The 18,361-nt window shown below is 45.9% G+C and overlaps 1 protein-coding gene across 10 annotated transcripts in view; it reads right to left on the bottom strand.

Annotated features, from left to right (window-relative positions):
• ALKBH3 (alkB homolog 3, alpha-ketoglutarate dependent dioxygenase) overlaps window positions 1-18,361 on the bottom strand; it is a 50,718-nt gene that overhangs the window by 21,450 nt on the left and 10,907 nt on the right. For all 10 annotated transcript variants that reach the window (XM_007497348.3, XM_056801920.1, XM_056801922.1 and 7 more), the window contains 4 exons: window positions 13,418-13,465; window positions 9,497-9,600; window positions 5,339-5,427; window positions 968-1,177 (listed from right to left, as the gene is read on the bottom strand). In XM_007497348.3, the coding sequence (XP_007497410.1) occupies window positions 968-1,177; window positions 5,339-5,427; window positions 9,497-9,600; window positions 13,418-13,465 (451 nt within the window). The remainder of the gene's footprint in view (window positions 1-967; window positions 1,178-5,338; window positions 5,428-9,496; window positions 9,601-13,417; window positions 13,466-18,361) is intronic.

Raw genomic sequence — 18,361 nt, forward strand, 5'->3', positions numbered from 1 at the left:
GCCACTCGGGGCCGGGACACGGCCAGAGCAGGCTGAGGCCCCTCCCCGGGCAAGCCTGGGATGCAGCCTGGCATGAGAAGCGCCCATCGAAATGAGCCTGGATGTGGAACGTGGAAATGGGCTTTGGGTGCCGAGACACGGATAACCCAGTGGAAGTGCCTGCCGGCTCCGGCAGCAGGGAGGGAGGAAGGGAGAGACAATCCGGACCCTGTAACTTCAGAAAACTCTGGTGGAAATGGTGATTAAGACAAATAAACTTCAATCAAAATGACCCCAAATGGCCGATCAAAGTGAAGCTGCGCGCTCCTGGAGCCGTGTGTATGCAAAACACAGCTGTGGCGCCTCCAGAACAGACCCTCATATGGCCATCACTAGGAGCCCCGTAGCCCTGCTCCTGACACGACTCAAAGGGGCAGCTGGGGGGAGACAGGAGGTCCTGGGTTCAATTCTGGTCTCAGACACTTTCTGGAGGAGTGACCCTGGGCCAGTCACTGAACTCCCACCACCCAGCCCTTGTTGCTCTTCACTCCTCCATCAAGACGGAGCCAGGCTGCTGGGGCAGGGGGCGCTGCCATTCTAACACTCACTGAACGAAGGGGAGGGTCCCCGGGGCTTAGAGCGACGTTTGTGATGAGGAGCAGACCCCTGGCCCGACCACACAACCCCCTGGGCCAGGGCCCCATCAGCTGCCCTGAGCCCCCAGCGTGCCTGGCTCCCAGCATGGACGTGGCACTCCCAGCGCTGGGGCAGGAATCACGCCCATCACTGATCCTCAGGGCACTCCCTCTGTCTGCCCCATCACCTAGGACGCTCCTGTTTTCCATGACTGCTTTGGGGATCCCCCCTGCCAGAGGCCCCCAAGAAACCCCTCTACAGCACCCCCCCAACCCCTCAGAGCATGCATGCCCCGAGGTGACTGTGCCACCTGCCACGGCACCCTGGGGACGCCCCCGGGGACAGAACTCACCGGCGGGGGCTTCTTCCTCATCTCAAAGGTGCGTGTGGCCCCCAGGCTGAGGGAGGCGATGACGGGGCATCTCCCCAGGGCCGGCTCGTCGTCGCTGTGCCAGTCGACGCTATCCTTCTCATTCCGATAAAGGTTGCAGAGTAACGAGTTGAAGGTGTGGCCGCTGTTCTCTTCAATGCGCTTCTTCAGCGTGCCCAGCACAGGATGCCACTGCAGAGTGGGCAGAGAGGGCAGCGTGACAAAGGCGTCGACAGAACGGGGGAGGGGAGGTCGGCCAAGACACGGGGCATCACCTGGCGGGCGGCAATGAGAAACCCCACGATGCCCGTCGGGCACCCATTCCCCAGATGGCAGAGTCACACCCCGGCACGGGTTCACCCCACTGAACCCTTTCCTATCTTCCCGGAGACAAACCACTACAAAGATTAGGCATCTCCTGGAAGGAAACTCCTTAGGCCGACAACTCGGCTCAGGCTACACCACAGCCACAGAAAGCCCAAAGCTACTTGGCCAATCCCTTTCCTTTTCAACTTGAACAGTCGTGACCCACTTCTGGACTCCCTGAACAGAACGGGGGTGTCTGGAAAACAAGGCGAACAGGAGGGCTCAGAACAGGTCTGGGTCTCTCCAGGGAGCTAACAGGCACCAACAAGTTTGCTGGCAAGGAAAACCAGCCGGCTACGTCGCTCTCCTTCTCTTAGTCTGTCCTGTATTTATTATGAAAGATGGGATTGTTTTTGTTTGTGTTTATTTGGGGAGTTGAAAAATAACGTAAAAACAAATGATCAATAAAAATTCAGTCCATCTAAATGTCCTGAGCACCTCCTCCACGCGGGGTACCCAGCTAAGGCCCGGCGCTGCGGGGGAGCTGATGAGAAGGAAGATTTGCTGCCTGTCCACAAGGAGTCCATAAAGGCCAGGGAGACAATAAATGCCTCAGGGAGGGGACAGCAAAGGGCAGAGGGCAGAAGAGGAAGAGACATTTCCACGGAGAGATCAGGGAAAGTTCCGTCCCATGTCCTGGATCCCGGATTGATCTGGAGGGGACGGGCTCTTCAGAGATTTTCAGGCCGCTTCCTGGAGGGCTTCCTTTGGAAACAGTGACCCTGAAAGGGAAAAGCCAATTGTCCTACGCTTAATGGGAACCAGGACTCTCTTCTAACATGTTCAGAGAGCTTGAGAAAACTCAGAGTCCCCTGTGCCCTGCAGGGTTCTGGGTCAACAAAGGTGGCTGCTTGGCTCTTCGGAAGTTCCTGCTTTCTCACTGCTAGGCAGGAAGCGGCGCTGACCCCAGCCTCAGAAGCGCTCTGCACCTTTCAGCGGGACGCCTTTCATTGTTTCTTTGTTATTACAGTTTCTGCATCTTTCCCCCGACAGGTCCAAAACCAGGGCTCTACAGAGTCCTTCAAAGACACTTTAAAAACCCACGACCGACCGTGTGTATGAAGGTGGAAGAAAGGATGCCGAGCCAAAGATCGTCAGTGTTCAGGGTCACTCGGGGCTCCTGGCTGGAAAGAACATAAGGGAGGCCTTTGGAGATTCTGGCTTTCCCCCTCCTGTGAGTCAGGAGGCGGCTGGGGGACAGCAGGGAGAAGTGGGGAGAGCCAGAGTGGGGGGTAGGGGTGGGGGGTTGGGAGCTCACAACTACTAACTACTACGATGGTTCATAGTAACACAGCCAAGATCTGACCTCAGGCCAAGGCCTTTTCTCCAAAAACAACATAAGTATCTACATCCCCGGATGATTCCGCAGCTTTACACTTAGTGACATCAGCAGAGCAAAGATCTGCCAGGACACAAGGAAAACAGGCAGAAAGCACAGCATGTCCTTACACAGACACAAGTGCTCGAGGACAAGGGACTGAAACGAGTGACGAGAGAGAGTGGTCTTCGTGCCCACGGGCTGAGGAACTCAACGCAACAGCTTCCTGGCATGCCTAGATTTTGCAGTTCACAGGATATGACGGTAGCAAAGTGATGTTTCTGGGGTGCAAAGGTCTCCAGTCTATCTTGGGAGTCCATGGAAAGACGGGGAAAGGGAAACAATGGGTCAAAGGCCAAAGCCCCCCTTTATCACTACTGCACGACACCCGAAGCCCTTCCTTTCCATCTTAGAGTGAGTGGTACGGGTTAGGCAGCTGAGGCTGAGTGACTTGCCCTGGGTCACACAGCTAGGAAGTCTCTGAGGGACTTTAAGGGAAAGTGAGTGGCTACATCAGACACACTCAAGGATGGCGTTCCACCCTGAAGTCTTGGGAATACAGTAAATGCTAAAGAAATAAGGGGACCCTCGAACTGCAAAGGTCATGAGAAGTGCCCAGCAGCTCACCTTCCCTTTCAGGAAAACCACAGCAACATGCCATTTAAAGGTACAAAATAAAGAAGCCACCCTGGCTAGGGGGTTGTCTACCTTAAAGAACATTTTAGAAACTAGGGTGCTGACAGCCTCACCTTGCCAGCTGGCTTAACTCACATACCAACACTGAGAAGATACACAGATCTACTTTCGAGGCTAAACTACAGTCCCAATAAACTACCCAATCTGAAACAAAAGCTTTCTAATCTTTTTGAGGGAATTTCAAACTGCCAACAGGGGCTAGGAAGAAGGAAATGCTCGGTGGAGTTCTCCTTTAGACCATCACTTTCTGGTAGGTTCCATGGATCTCTAACTTAATCTGGAAAGATCAACCACTTAAGAGTTCCTCTCCCGGCCTCCCCATGCCCACCCCCCAGCCTCAGGATGGACGGATCTCCAAGCTTGCACTCATTGCATCTTTTCTCCAGGTTTTCTGCAGTGCTCTACATTCTGGTTTAACAACCGCTGGAATGAGACAGTTAATGCAGATTTGCTTGGGCCACGGAAGAGAGGTACTGGACTGAGACCCCAAAGGCGGCACAGATGGTCATGGGTCTCTTTATTTTATTTATCTGAGCGGCAAACAAAATGGCACACCAAGAATAAGTGATTTTCCTGGAGCTTCTTGAGTAAAAAACCAAGACAATCTGTTCCACGTCTTTAGCCTCTCACGCCGTCTGCAGGTGTAAGCGTTCCATGACACATTAACCAGTATCTGACACAGATTAACTACACGCTATGAAATGTCGCACGCTCCTGTTTATTTACATCATCTCCTTCTTTTTCATGTTTATTATTTAACACATAACATCCCTTGCCAGTGTCATGGATCCTAGGAACACAATAGGAGGCCCTTTCTGGTGTACCAACTCTATCCTCCTGAAAATTTTAATTTATATACTAGGATATAACTGTCTACCTTAGTGGACATTCCAAACAAAGCAGAAGGCATCTAGGTGGCTCAATAGAGAGCACGCCAGGCTGACAGGAAGACTGGGGTTCAAATCTGGCCTCAGACACTTCCTAAGCTAAGTGATCTTGAATAAGTCACTTAACCTTGATTGCCGTACCACTCTTCTGCCTTAGAAATGATACTAAGACAGAAGGAAAAGGTTTGGAGTTTTTTGTTGTTTTTTTTTTAAAGGGAGGGAGAAACATCCAAGAAGATGTCAAATTGGAAGTCTCAAAGTTCCAGTCTTAATAGGAGCATAAAAATCAACACAAAAAGCTCCAGATTCTTCAGAAATGCCAAAATAGTCTAGGAGAGGGAAAAGGATGCTCCAATTTCATAGAGCAAACTGAAGGTTAATATTTTAGTATGAACAGGCTGATGTATGTGTAGAAAGGAAGATGGATAATAAAAATAACTTCATTTTCTTGAAATGTTTAGCACTGGTTCTAGTTTGAACCTGTTCTTAATTATTTCATTAAGTCACAAAAAGAATAAAGAATGATAGTCACACTAAGGGCCACTAGGTACCTCAGTGGATGGAGAGTCAGGCCTAGAGACCAGAGGTCCTGGGTTCAAATCTGAATTCAGACACTTCTTAGATGTATGATCCTGGGCTAGTCACTTAATCCTACTGGCTAGTCCCTCCTGCTTTTCTACCCTGGAATATCTACTCAGTACCCATTCTAAGATAAAAGGTAAGGGTTGAAAAAAAGAATCATGGTCACTGAGGGCTGAAGGACTTGGGCCTCCATGGACCCTATCCAGTAGGGATTATTCTTTTTCAGGGCTGTACCATAGATTCTTTTTTTTTTAAACCCTTACCTTTCATCTTGGAATCATCACTGTGTATTAGTTCCAAGACAGAAAGAGTGGTAAGGGCTAGGCAAGGGGGGTGAAGTGACTTGCCCAGAGTCACACAGCTGGGACGTGTCTGAGGCCACATTTGAACCCAGGACCTCCCGTCTCTAGGTCTCTGGCTCTCAATCCACTGAGCTACCCAGCTGTACCATAGATTCTTAATATTTAGTGCATCACAATATATCATTATAAGATCTGAACATACTTGAGGATTGGGCTCCATTGTAATTCTGGAATAAGTGTAAGGGAGTTCTCCATACCACGCGGTCAGTCTTGGCTGCAGATAACTTGTATCTAGAGAAGAGAAAGACAAAGCTTTAGTTTCATCCCTACACTGGCTCTCTCCCCGCCATGATGTCCCTTACAGAATCGGCCTGCATAAGCGCAGGTGTGGGCTCCGACCAGTTATTTCCTCCGTGGGCACTCTCTGCTGCCAGAGGCTTTGCTCCGAGGCCCCGTTCCTCCGGGGCCAGCAGAGCATGGGGGAGTCTGCTGAGCATCCAGCAATGCCGTGGCTGCGACAGGAAAGGCGAGAGAAACGTGCACTTTAGAAGAGGCCTCCTGCCTCCAGGACGCACCTCACGGAGCCGGGCCGGAGGGCTGCAAGACAACGCACAGCAGCCCTGGAGGTGAGCCCTGAGGTGGGCCTTGGGAGGACGGGGCGTCCGGGGAAACTACACAGAAAGGCTCAGAGATCGAACACACCTGAGGAGTGAAGGGGAAAGTCATGTGTCTGAGAGGAGCCAAGAGTTCCTGGTAGAGCTCGCTGAGCTAAGGATGGGAAAAGCGAGAACGGTCCAGCCTGCTGCAAAGGCAGGGAAAGGATCCTGCTGCCTCTACCACGCGCCCAGAGCCACGTTATGAAGCCAAAAAGCAGTGAAGAGCCCGCCGCCTTTGGCCACGTGACTCCAGGCTCTGTGCCCATCACCCCACCCCACCTCCGCCACGTCCCAGAGGCCTCCCCTTCTTTATGTCACTGATCTCAGGGAGGGGTGCTTAGTGGAGCCGCCAGGAGGCCAAGGAAAGACTGTGGCCTAGGCGCCCCCCAGTGCCGACACAGGGCACAGCAGACGCTTCGGATGGCTTCACACCCCGGCTGTCTCTGGGTGTTAAATCTGGCACAGGTTCTGCGTATAATTCTCTGCAGCATGAAATTAGAAGTGCAGGAAAGAGAAAGCAAAAGGCCGAAGCACCAGGGAACGGGTCCCTGCCAGGAGAAAAGGCAAACCTGTGTTTTTCAGGCCCTCAGAAGGCACTGACAAAGGCCTTGGCGGCAGGCTGTGGGAGGTGCGAGTGCGGGTGCTGGAGCGCCAACAAGAGGGGGAAGAGGGAGGGGGAAAGGGAAAACCAAGTCACCTGCGGAAGAGCTTTTACAGATTTCAGAGCTGGCAAGAGATCCAAAGGCGGACTGGGAGAGCAGGTTCTCCGGGAGCTCCTCGCCCAGACTGGAGGAATCTCAGACACCCGCCAAAGGAGTGAGGGAGAAGTGAGGGGCTTGAGGCCTCCCGACTCCCAGGCTGGGCTCTTCCCAGGGCGTGTCGGCCACTCAGTATAACTGCCTGGGTCTGTGGATGGCCTCAAATAAGATGGACTCTGGAGCCTTGAAAAGGGAGGTTGTGTGAGAGGATCGGGTTCAAAGTCTGCCTCTGACAAATAGGGATGGCCCAGGCAGCTCTCTAAGGGTAGAAAGTGCTATATGTAGGTGGAGGGAGATTCCCTACCAGAACAGAATTCAATAAATCCAGTAAACACTTATTAAACACTTGCTGTGTGCCAAGCATTGTGTTAAGCATGAGGGACACAAAAGGAGGGGCAGTGAGAGAGCCAGGCCAGGAAACAGGAGGTCCTGGGTTCAGCTCTGGCCTCAGACTTGGTGGGATGGGCAAGTCACCCCTTACGTCTCCTCTGCCTTAGCATAGATAACTCATCTCAACTGGGAATCAGAAAATAAAGGGTTTTGTTTTTTTTAAAAAGAGGCAAAAAGCAGATCCTGCCCTCAAGGAGCTCACAATCTGATGGGAAAACACCATGCAAACAAATACAGACAAAATAAGCTAAATGCAGGATATAGGAGGCAGGGGGAAAGCACCAAGTAAAGAGGGTTAAGGAGGGCTTCCTGGAGAAGGTGGGATTTTTTAGGAGCCTTAAAGGAAGCCAGGGAGGTGGGGATTCAGAGCAGCAGAGGGAGAGCATTCCAGGCTCACTGGATATGAAAGGTGTAAGAAGACAAGGAGGGCAGGAGATGATGAAGAGCTTCAGAAGAGAAGGGCGAATTCAAGAGGTGCTGCAATGAGGATGATAAGCAATAGGGTGGACATTGGGGGAAAGGCAGTGTGGGGGTGAGGATGACTCGTGGGTCACAAGCCTAAGGATGGTGTTGCCATCTAAGGGAATAGAAGACTCTGGGAGAGAAGGTTTAGGGGAACAGATAACGAGTTCAGTTTTGCACACCCTGAGCAGAAGACATCTACCAAGCACTGAGCTTGAGATGCCTGAAAAGCAGTTGGAGATCTGCAATTGGACATTATCCAAGAGACTGGGGCAAAAAAGGCAGATTAGAGAACCATCCCCACAGAGATGGTCATTAAATCCAGGGGAGCTAAGGATAGACAGAGAGAGGGCCCAAGACAGAAGCCTGGGAGACACCTATAATCAGAGGGCTTGATCTGGAGGAGGATCCAGCAAAGGAGACAAAAAAGGAGCAGTTGGCTAGGTAGGAAGAGGACCAGAGAGCAGGGTCCCCAAACCTAGAAAGATTATCAAGGAGGACAGAATGCCCACCAGTGATCCAGGCTGCAGAGAAGACAAGGACAAGGAGATGGGAGAAAAGGCCACTGGATTCAGCATCACAGAGAACATTAGTAACCTGGGGGAGAACAAAGGTTGGAAGCCAGACTTTAAGGGTTAAGAAGAGAACATGAGGAGGGGAAATGGGGACAGCTCCGGTACATAGCCTTTTTGAGGAATTTAGCCACAAAGGCACAAAAGAAATGGGAGATAGCAGGGATGGAAGATCAAGCGAGGGCATTTTCAGAGTAGGAGAGACGTGAGCATACTCTGAGGCCATAGAGAGGGCGATATTAAAAATAAGCAAAAGACAGGGGAGCACAAAGGGACCAATCTGCTGGAGAAAACAGGATGGAATGGGATTTTGAGTGCAGGTAAAACCCCCAGTAGGGAGTGAGGCCACCACTCACTGAGACAGGGTGAAGGAGGAAAGAATGGCTGAAGTCACCTGTTATCTTATGAGGAGGAAGGGAAAAGAAGAAGCGCTCAGCAAATGGCCTTATTTTTTTTCTGTAAAAATATGAGGTAAGGTTCTCAGCTGAGAGTGAAGGGAGAGGGAGCCATGGGAAGTTTGAGGAGTGATGAAAAGGTTTGAAAGAGCCAATATGGAGAATGGGAGAGTGAGCTGATAAGGCTCAGGATTGTGTTGTAGGATTGTGTAATTGGAAATCTTGTGCCTTTGAACTACATTTCCTAGGAGTCCACCGGCTTCCTGTTGTTACATGCTGACATAGACAGGGGATAAATAGGGTGGTCTTCTGTGGCTAGCTCTTTTTCCTTCCTGGGTCGGGACATTGGTGGAGCAAGCTGTTTAAGAAGGTATTAGCCATGGGCACGTGGTTTTATTTTGTTACTTCTGGTGATTAATTTTTACAGGATTGCCCAATGGCAGAGGGGGCCCAGTTGCAGTTATGTAACATAAATTTGTAGCAGACTCAATCAGTTTAATTGTGTGATTTTTTTCCAGATTTGTTCAGCATCACATGTAGGTGTGAAGATGTCAAATGGTGAGTGAAGGCTGAGACTTGGCTAGGTATCACTGGCAATATGAGGAAGAGGCTAGAGATTCAAGAGGAAACAGGGTAAAGTTGAGCTGGTTCACCAAGGGGTCAAGACAGAGTACTTAGAACAGGGGAGATGGCTAGAAGAAACCCAAAGGGTCAAAGGGCTGGAGGTCAGTGTGGATGAAGAGTAAGGTTACTGAAGGGAAGGCAGACGGAATAGTGAAAGCCCCATAGCTCACGGTCAGATAAGGAGATTTTGGAATTTTGAACAGAGAGACGGTGTATTTGTGGGTGACGGCAAGATCCAGGGTATGACTGTCTTTGCACATAACTGAAGTGGAGAGGGACTGGAGGAGTAGCTGATGGAGGAGAGGAGACTGAAAAACTGAGTGCTTAGGGTTAAGAACCTGAGCTTATCGTTTATGTGAACTCGGAACAAGGCTATATAATCTGTAGACAAGTAGCCACATGTAAAAATTGGACAGAACTCCCCCAAATAACAAATGTCCTCATTCTTTAAGTTCATGACAAATATTCACACTAAGAAAGGTAACGCGTGTCCCTGAACTCACCCTCACGGATACCAGTCCTCTGCTTCCAAGGAATATCTTGGCACAGCTGTTCAAATATCCAGTCTGCTTCTTCTGATTCAATGAAATTGGGAAACAAACGTATCCTGATGAAGGGAAGAGGACCATAACAGATGAAAGAGAACCCAGGTAAAGAGAACTTAATACTTAACTTCAGATGTTAAAGCAAATGGGAAAGTTGTTGAGGCATCTCAAGCTCATATTCATCAAGAGGCACTTGGGAAAACCAAAACACAACAAAGTGGTGAGTAACCAAGTGACACTGTGTGTGACTAGACAGTACTCTGCCCTGGAAACTATAAGGGACCAGGCCATAAAAGCATGCAAAGAGATTGCATCAGCTAGAAATCTTAAATGAGTACACTACTTGGGATTTTTAAAACTACTAAAGAGGTCTAAGCCCAGCAATAACATGCAAGCCTGCTCTATTTAGGGGATCTAACAGAGCAGAAAATGCAGTCCACAGACTGCCCAGTAAGTTCTCTCCAAAAACATTCAAGACTGCTTTAAAATAATTTTCCAAACAACTATTCTGCTTGAGTAGAAAACGGAGAAAGTGTTCTAAAAGCTTGTAAGATGCCATACAATCAAATGAACTGATAGTAAGAAACGAAAACAATAAGGTCCCTTGTGAGGGAAGGAAGAATGTTTCACAAAGCCAGGCAAGAAGAGAAAGAAAAATTAATGCAGAGATAAGAAACTTGAACAGCATAGAGAGAAGCATGATCAAAGGATGCTTACGCATCTCAGCCATGGGACTGGCACACAGAGCATGCCAATTTGTGATGTAATGACTCTGTGTTATGTTTGAGAAAAAGAATATTAACTACTTGGATGTCACCTCTGACCCTGGCTTATCTGAAAGCACAGGATCTAAGGTAATAAACAGTCATTCCCACCAAGCTGACAGCTACATGTCTATGTATCTTAGGATCAAACCTATGCCGTGTCATCCCCACCCTCCATCAGTCCCCATCTATCCCTCCTTCTATGTACCCCTTCCCACATCTCCCTATCTGCTACTCCTCCATTCCTCCATTCATTCATTCTCTCTCTCTCCCCCCCCCTTTCCTCTCTCCCTCCCTCTCTCTGTCTCTGTCTATCCCTCCCTCCCTCTCTCTCTCTCTCTCTCTCTCTCTCTCTCTGTCTCTCTCTTTCTCTCTCTCTCCCCCCTTTCCTCCCTCCCTCCCTCTCTCTGTCTCTCTCTCTCCCTCTCTCTCTGTCTCTCTCTCCGACTCATGAGACAGACACACTCACACATACGTGCAAAGGGAGAGGCAGCATCTAGTCATGAGGGGCGTTACTATATGGCCTCTCAAGACTCCCACATCCTAAAGCCAACAAGCTACAGTTCAGGTCTTCGGGATGTAAATGAAACTCCCCAAAGGATCACTCCCACTCTCTGCTCTTGTAGGAATCTTCCTGCTCCCAAGAGCTCCCCAACAAACATCCCTCCAGGGTTCTTCCTATCCTGGGAGAGCCCTTGTTCTGGAGACGGGAAGATGCAGGGGACAGACCCTCTAATATGTGACTTTAGGCATGATGCTCCACCTTTATGTGCCTGTTTTTAATCTATAAAATGGGAGAAGAAGCCTTGCAACCCTGCCTCACTGGACAACTATGAGGAAAGTACTCTGAAATACTTAAAGTGCTGCATAAATGTAAGTTAATATGTCTTCAATTTTGTCACTTGAGAATAAACTTTAAAAAATGACAACCCTTACTTTCTGTTTAGAATCAATATGAATATTGGTTCCAAAGCAGAAGGGTGGCATGGGTGAGGCAATAGGGCTAAGTGACTTGCCCAGGGTCACACAGCTATAAAGTATCTGAGGTCAAATTTGAGCCCAGGTCCTCCCAACTCCAGGCCTGGCTCTCTATCCACTGAGCGACCTGGCTGCCCCAAGGATAAACTGTTGAAATGCAAAAGCTATGTCTACTTTAGGAACTATACAATTCCCATAAGACCTACTACATTGTTAACGTACATTCAATGGGCAATCTCTGTCACAGAGAAAGATAAGTCTGGGGCAGTCTAACAACACTGGGATCCATGATGTTTTCATAGAAAAATTACTCGTGTTAAGAAAAGTAATAGTGTTGAGATTTACTGTCTCCTGAATCAAGAACAATTTCCCTTGAGAGCCCTTTGCCAATTCCAGGAGATGCTCTGGAGGTGCGTATTATAGACAACAGGTCACTATGGCCCACATCTCATCACCTACAGGTCGAGGTCCTGGACTTTCATCACGCAGAGGGCAATTCTGCATTCAGCCAGGCCAGCCCTCGGATAGCAGCCAAAGTCTGTCGCCAGCCCCGCGCTCGAAGCTCAGTGAAACTTGCCAGGGTCCATGCTTGCCAGGCAGAGCTTTCAAAGCTCATTTGTAATAAGAGCGATTACTTACAAAGACAAACATACTAGAATTTATCCAACCAAATGAGGATTGGATCCTTCAAAATGGTCACAGTGGGGGGTTTCTTTCCCATTCCAACACTGGGAACTGTCTTCAGAAGAATAGCCTTTGAATGTCCTCATTTGTGGCAAGTCTTCTTTCCTGAAAGGGGTGGGGGTGAGAGACTGGATTTGGGGAAAATATGGGTAATTTGAAGCCAAGTCTGTTGAAAATTGTGTCATGGAAGTCTGTGTCAAAATGAGGCCCTTCCACAAAACAGTAAGATTGTTCCTCTCTGGTACCTTACAAATGGGTTCTGAAGGCAAATCCCAGAGGAACTGCATAAACGAGTCTAACAAATGGAAGCATAACTGAATGGTACCATGAAGAGCACAATGGACTTGAGGAAGCAGGATGATATCGATTCAAATTCCCCCTCTGACACGGGCTGCATGACCTGGGCATGGAGTGACTAAGTCTCTCCGCTTCAGTTACTCATCTGTAAAATGAGGACATCAAACAAGATGGCCTCTAATGCCCCACCAGTTCTAAATCCAAGCTCTTATGAAATAAGTCTAGTGACAACTTTCAAAGAAAACATTCATTCCAATAGACTAAGGTTTGGTTTGCTTGGTTTTTTAAGTTTCTTTTTTCTTCACACCTCACATTTTCTATGAACATAAAAGCTAAAAGAAGGTAGTTTCATTTTCTTGGATAATAGTGAAATAGCCTGATGGTGGAAAAAGCTAGTTATAGTCCAGAAACATCTATCCTGGCACTGATTCTCCCAACAGCTTGCTGTAGAAATGTGGAAAAGTCACAGAATAGCCCTTCTTCATCTGTTAAAGTTAGGAGAAACTTTCCTTTTAAATCTTTGTTTCAAGGGATAAAGGAGAAAAGATATAGTCAGAAATATAGCAGCTAAGGAGCACAGTGCTAGGCCTAGAGTTGGGAGGATCTGATTCAAATCTGGTCCCAGACACTTCCTAGCTGTATGACCCTGGGCAAGTAACTTAACCCTGATCACCTAGCCTTTACTGATCTCCTGGCTTAGAATCGATACTTGTGTCAGCTCTAAGATAGACGGTAAGTGTTTAAAAAAGCAAATATAATGTAAAAAACAAAAACATCCATGAAAATAAGATTTTTCAATCGAGGAATTTTTGGAAAAAAATTCTTGCTATTCAAGCTCCACAGGAATGTTATGTAGATAAAATAAGAAATGTAAAAGTACTTTTTAAAGTTTTGAAAGTCTAAACAAATGCAAAGTCCACCAGAATTATACAGCAATAAGGAATCTTAGGGATCATTCTGTTCAACACCTTGTTTTACAGGTGAGGAAACAGTCTTACCATCTTCTAACCCAAGCTGCCAAATATGATTTAGGAATCCAAAATCAAAAGTTTCGAATATGAGCATGCCTTTGGAGTAAAGTACTCATCTGAGTACTTTGAAATGGCAGTGTCTTAAAGAGAACTGGTTCCTTTACTGAAAGAATTCACTTACTTACCGAGAGATGCCTGTGGGTGATAAGCTGATTTCATAGACACCTTCTTTGCTAAGGAAAGAAAACAAAAAATTCTTAGTGTAAGAGGTGGTTTTATATACAAATATTTGCTCAAAAGTTCCCGGAGAGGGGCAGCTGGGTGGCTCAGTGGATTGAGAGCAGGCCTAAAGAGGGGAGGTCCTCATTTAAAATCTGACCTCAGACACTTCCCAGCTGTGTGACCCTGGGCAGTCACTTAACCCATTGCCTAGCCCTTACTGCTCTTCTGCCTTAGAACCAATACACAGTATTCTGATTCTATTATGGAAGGAAAGGGTTAAAAAAAAAAGGTTCCAGATAACCAAAGAAGAGTTGAAAGGTAGGACCAATTGTCCTACCAAGTGCTCCCTCTTCTTACTGAAGGCTAGATGTCAACAATGGACAATATCTACAGTCTTTTAAATAGGAAAGTTATGGATATAAAGTTATTAGGGAAAACAACAGGGGATCAATCCTCAATTATCTACCCATATTCTCCTCATATCCTTCATCCAGGTTGATATCAACTCACTAGCCAGCCTGTGCATTCACACTGGGCACCAAATCACCTCAGTAGCTCTTTCTCCTACCACATATAAAGTTACAGATTTTTTGGTCTACTGGTACCTCTAAAATGGCTCTCTGGCTCCAAGCTGGCTTCTGTAGAGACTGTGAAGTATGTCCCTTATCCTCACAACTTCAAAATGGCATCTTTAGCCAAGAAACCAGTATAATTTTGAAGGGTCTGATGTAGAAGATAATGATGCCTTTTCTTTTAGTTTCTAGAAGAATTAAAAGGCAAATCTAATCATTTGCCTTTAATCTTTCCTAGGACTGGCAATTCAAAAGCCAAAAAGTTGACTATCTTATGAAGCAAAAGGGCTGTTTGCTTTCAAAATCACTATGGCTAGACAGAAAGGCAGGGGGAAGTAAGCTAGACATAGGATCTTTGAAATGAGACACAGAAATGGAAAACTAAAACCTTGAGGTCAACATGCCTTACAGGAAAAATCAAACTTGGCACTTCTCTAGGGCTGAAGTTTTGGTTTTTTTTGAGATCTCAAAGACCTTGCCAAATCTAACCACATAACAAAGCAGTGAGGGAGACATAAACTCTTTTATAACCAAGACAAGGGGTTAGACAATTGCTCTGTTTCACAGAACAAATCAGTGATGGACAAGAACCTAGAAGTTAGCAAAGTCATAGACTTTGAGAGAGAATGGGATCTGGATACCTGGGTACAAATGATGGCTCTGATACTTACTAGATTTCTAGATTGACAAGCATTATAATTTCCAGGCCCACATTTCCTAGAGCTGTCAGGGGGAAATGCTTCCTTAAAGCTCTAGAGAAACAGAAGCAATTGCTACTGTGACTACATTATCTGGGGTCACATCAAGATTCATACACTAGAAATCTGACCTCTGACACTTCCCAGCTGGGAGTCCATGGGCAAGTCACAGTTTGCCTAGTCTCTCTGTCTTACTGTTGTTGCTAGAATAGAAAGTAAGGGTTTTAAAAAAAATCAGACTAGGAATCAAAAAATGAAAATGGTCAATGCTGGAGGGGTTGTAAAAATGGACTTGAATCCAGGACTTCAATCCCCAGAAACCCTTGCTCCACTTCCCCAGAATGCCCTCTAATCTCACTGAATTCTCACCTGGGCCGAGATCAAGAAGGGGTATTTAACCTGATTGGAAAGGCTTTTGGGGATCTTTCCTGTTTCCACTTGCAAGCAGACGCGGCTCTTTTCATAATGCAGGTGAGGTTGTCTAGGCCCCTGGGCCTAGACACATGCTTTCTCATCCTGTATTTTCTTTAATCCTTAATCTTCAATAAACCTCATAATAATCCTTGTAGAGAGAAACTAATTTCTACCTGCCTCAGCTTCCCCTAAATTTTAATCTTTACAGGGTTAAGGGAAGGTAGGCACAGCAGCACATTCTCTGTGTGTTAATTAAGTGATAGGGAAATTGCTGAGAAAGTGGCCAAATGTTTGTTCTCTCTCTCTCTCACACACACACACACACAGAGCCATTAAAAAAAGCAAAAAACGGGGGAGCTGGGTGGATCAGGGTATTAGGAGCCAAGTCCAGAGATAGGAGGTCCTTGGTTTAAATCTGGCCTCAGACACTTCCTAGCTCTGTGATCCTGGGCAAGCCTCTTAATCCCCATTGCCTAGCCCTTACCGCTCTTCTGCCTTAGAACCAATATATAGTATTGATTCTATTGATTCCAAGACAGAGGGTAAGGGTTAAAAAACAAATAAACAAACAAAAAAAACCAAAACACTTTTTCTTTCATTCTTTGGTATAAGAAGACTTGCTGGGGAGGGGGAACATATATTTGGAAATGAAGGTAATGTTAAAAACCAAAGATAACAATTAAAAATTTTTAATGATATACATATAAGTTAGTAGGAAACTGATTAGGACTAATCAAGAGCTGAGACTGCTAGAATACACTCAACTAAAAGCCATGTTGGGTAGAGGAAAGAGATAGACTTAATAGTCAGGAGACCCAGGTCCAGTCCAGAGACTACTGGCAACTCAACTAACTTTTGTGAACTCATTTATTTATTTGTAAAATGGAAGATAACATGTAAATACTAATTGCCCCATTTTGGCTCTGTAAACCTTAAAAGCTTCATAAATGTGAATTTTCTAAATATATAAAATGGATCATCTCTCTGTGAACTTCCCATGAGTATGAAAGCTTGAAGGGTAAAGAGAAAAAGGTAAAGGTGGTAGTGAAGTCCCTGGCAGTCCATTCACAAGGACATGACAAACATGAACGTGAGCTGGCCAATAAACGCATTGTGGTTGCTATTTGTGTAATTAGAATCTGTTTCCCTAAAAACTACAATTCCCAGCACCCCAGGCTCCTGTTGTAATGAGCTGATGTAGGCAGGATACAAATTCTTTGTATTTCCACCTCTCTCTCTCTCTCCTTCCTGTAATAGCAGTGGCGGTCAGCAGTCTTTTTAAACAGGCAAGAGAGTCTAGTCACGTGGTTCTATTTGTTAATTACCCTTTTATTCCTTTACTTCTAGTGATTATTGATAAACTTTCTATATTATAATACTTAAGAGTATCAGATATTAATTTAAATCCTATATTTTCAGATGTTTTTCAGTTGTATCTGACTCTTCATGACCCCATTTGGAGTTTTCTTGGCAGAGATACTAGAAAGGTTTGTCATTTTCTTCCCCAGCTCATTTTACAGATGAGGAAATTGAGGCTAACAGGGATAAGTGACTGGCCCAGGATCATACAGCTAGGAAATATCTTAGGTCAGATTTGAACTTAGAAAGATAAGTTTCTTGACTCTCTATATGCCTGGCTCTCAATATACACTGTGCCACCTAGCCGCCCTGACCAATGAACATTACTCTTCCCTACGATACAGTACATATTTCATGGCTAACTTTGATATATATGGCAGGAGCATTCAGAAAGGCCTCAAGTTCACTCAGTATATGGACTTTTCTCCCTCCCCTAGTGGTCTCAGTCTCAGTTATGGTACAGACACATGAAGGAATATTGTGCTCTTAAGAAATGAAGGAAGTTTTAGCAAAATCTGGGAAAACTTAGATGAACTGATATAAAGTACACAGAACCAGGCAAGCACAAGCACAAGTGGACACTAAGGTCCACTAATAAATAAACTATGTAAATGGTATTAAGAAGAGACTAAAACTCTTCATATTTATTCCTATGTAGGCTGGGTTACCAACCTGTAGCCTAGGACTAAGAGAAGTACACTTGTCAACCAAAATCTTTGCTGAGTGTTTCTTTGCTTTTTAATTTGTCTTAATGGCCTTTTGATCCAGCTTTACCACTGCAGTGTTTGTACTCCAAAGAGATAATGAAGAAAAATACTTGAGCAAAAATATTCACAGCTACGTTCATTGTGGCAGTAAAAAAACGGGAAAATGAGGGGATGCCCTTCCATTGGGGAATGGCTGAACAAATTGTGGTATCTGTTGGTGATGGAATACTATTGTGCTCAAAGGAATAATAAAGTGGAGGAATTCCATGGAGACTGGAACAACCTCCAGGAGGTGATGCAGAGCGAGAGGAGCAGAACCAGGAGAACATTGTACACAGAGACAAACACACTGTGGTATAATCGAATGTAATGGACTTCTCTACTAGCAACAACTGTGGGATTAGAAACAGGGAAGAAAAAAATGAGATTGATCACATGGTTCAATGGGGATATGATTGGGGATGTAGACTCTAAACGATCACCCTGGTGCAAGTATCAATAATATCGAAATAGGTCTTGATCAATGACACACGTAAAACCCAGTGGAATTGCTCACCAGCTCTGGGAGGGGAGAGGGAAAGAACATGAATCATGTTAACTATGGGAAAATATTCTAAAATAATTAAATAAATTTTTTAAAAATTTTGTCTTAATGATTTAATCTTTCCAAACCATGAACTTGCATTTGGAGCCAGCATATACCTATCCTAAGAGAGGAATGAGTTAACCCACAGTATTTATTAAATACATTCTATGTGTTTAATAAATGAAATGATATTTAAACCCATGAAAGCTGATGAAGTTACTGAGAGAGGCCCAAGGAATGGAGATGGCCTGCTCAGTCAAGCATCATTAGAGATCTTTCAAGATTTCAGGTGGGTCATCAAGGCAAAAAAACAGACACTATAGCATCAAGGCAAGAGCAAGAACCAGACTGGCATATAGAATGAAAAGAAGTGTTTCTGATCCTATTCGCAGACATCCAGAACAGGAGGGCCAAAAGAGACCTTCAAAGGTCACCTAATCCATGCTCACCATCTTACAGAGGAGGAAAGAAGCCTCAGAAAGAGGAAGGGCCTTGATCAGGAGCACACAAGACTTTAGACTGCTAAGCTCAGACTCTGTGAGACGCAGGAAAATACATTTAAATGACTTGC

This window comes from Monodelphis domestica, chromosome 6 (assembly GCF_027887165.1).
Source record: "Monodelphis domestica isolate mMonDom1 chromosome 6, mMonDom1.pri, whole genome shotgun sequence".
Classification (NCBI taxonomy): Eukaryota; Metazoa; Chordata; class Mammalia; order Didelphimorphia; family Didelphidae; genus Monodelphis; species Monodelphis domestica.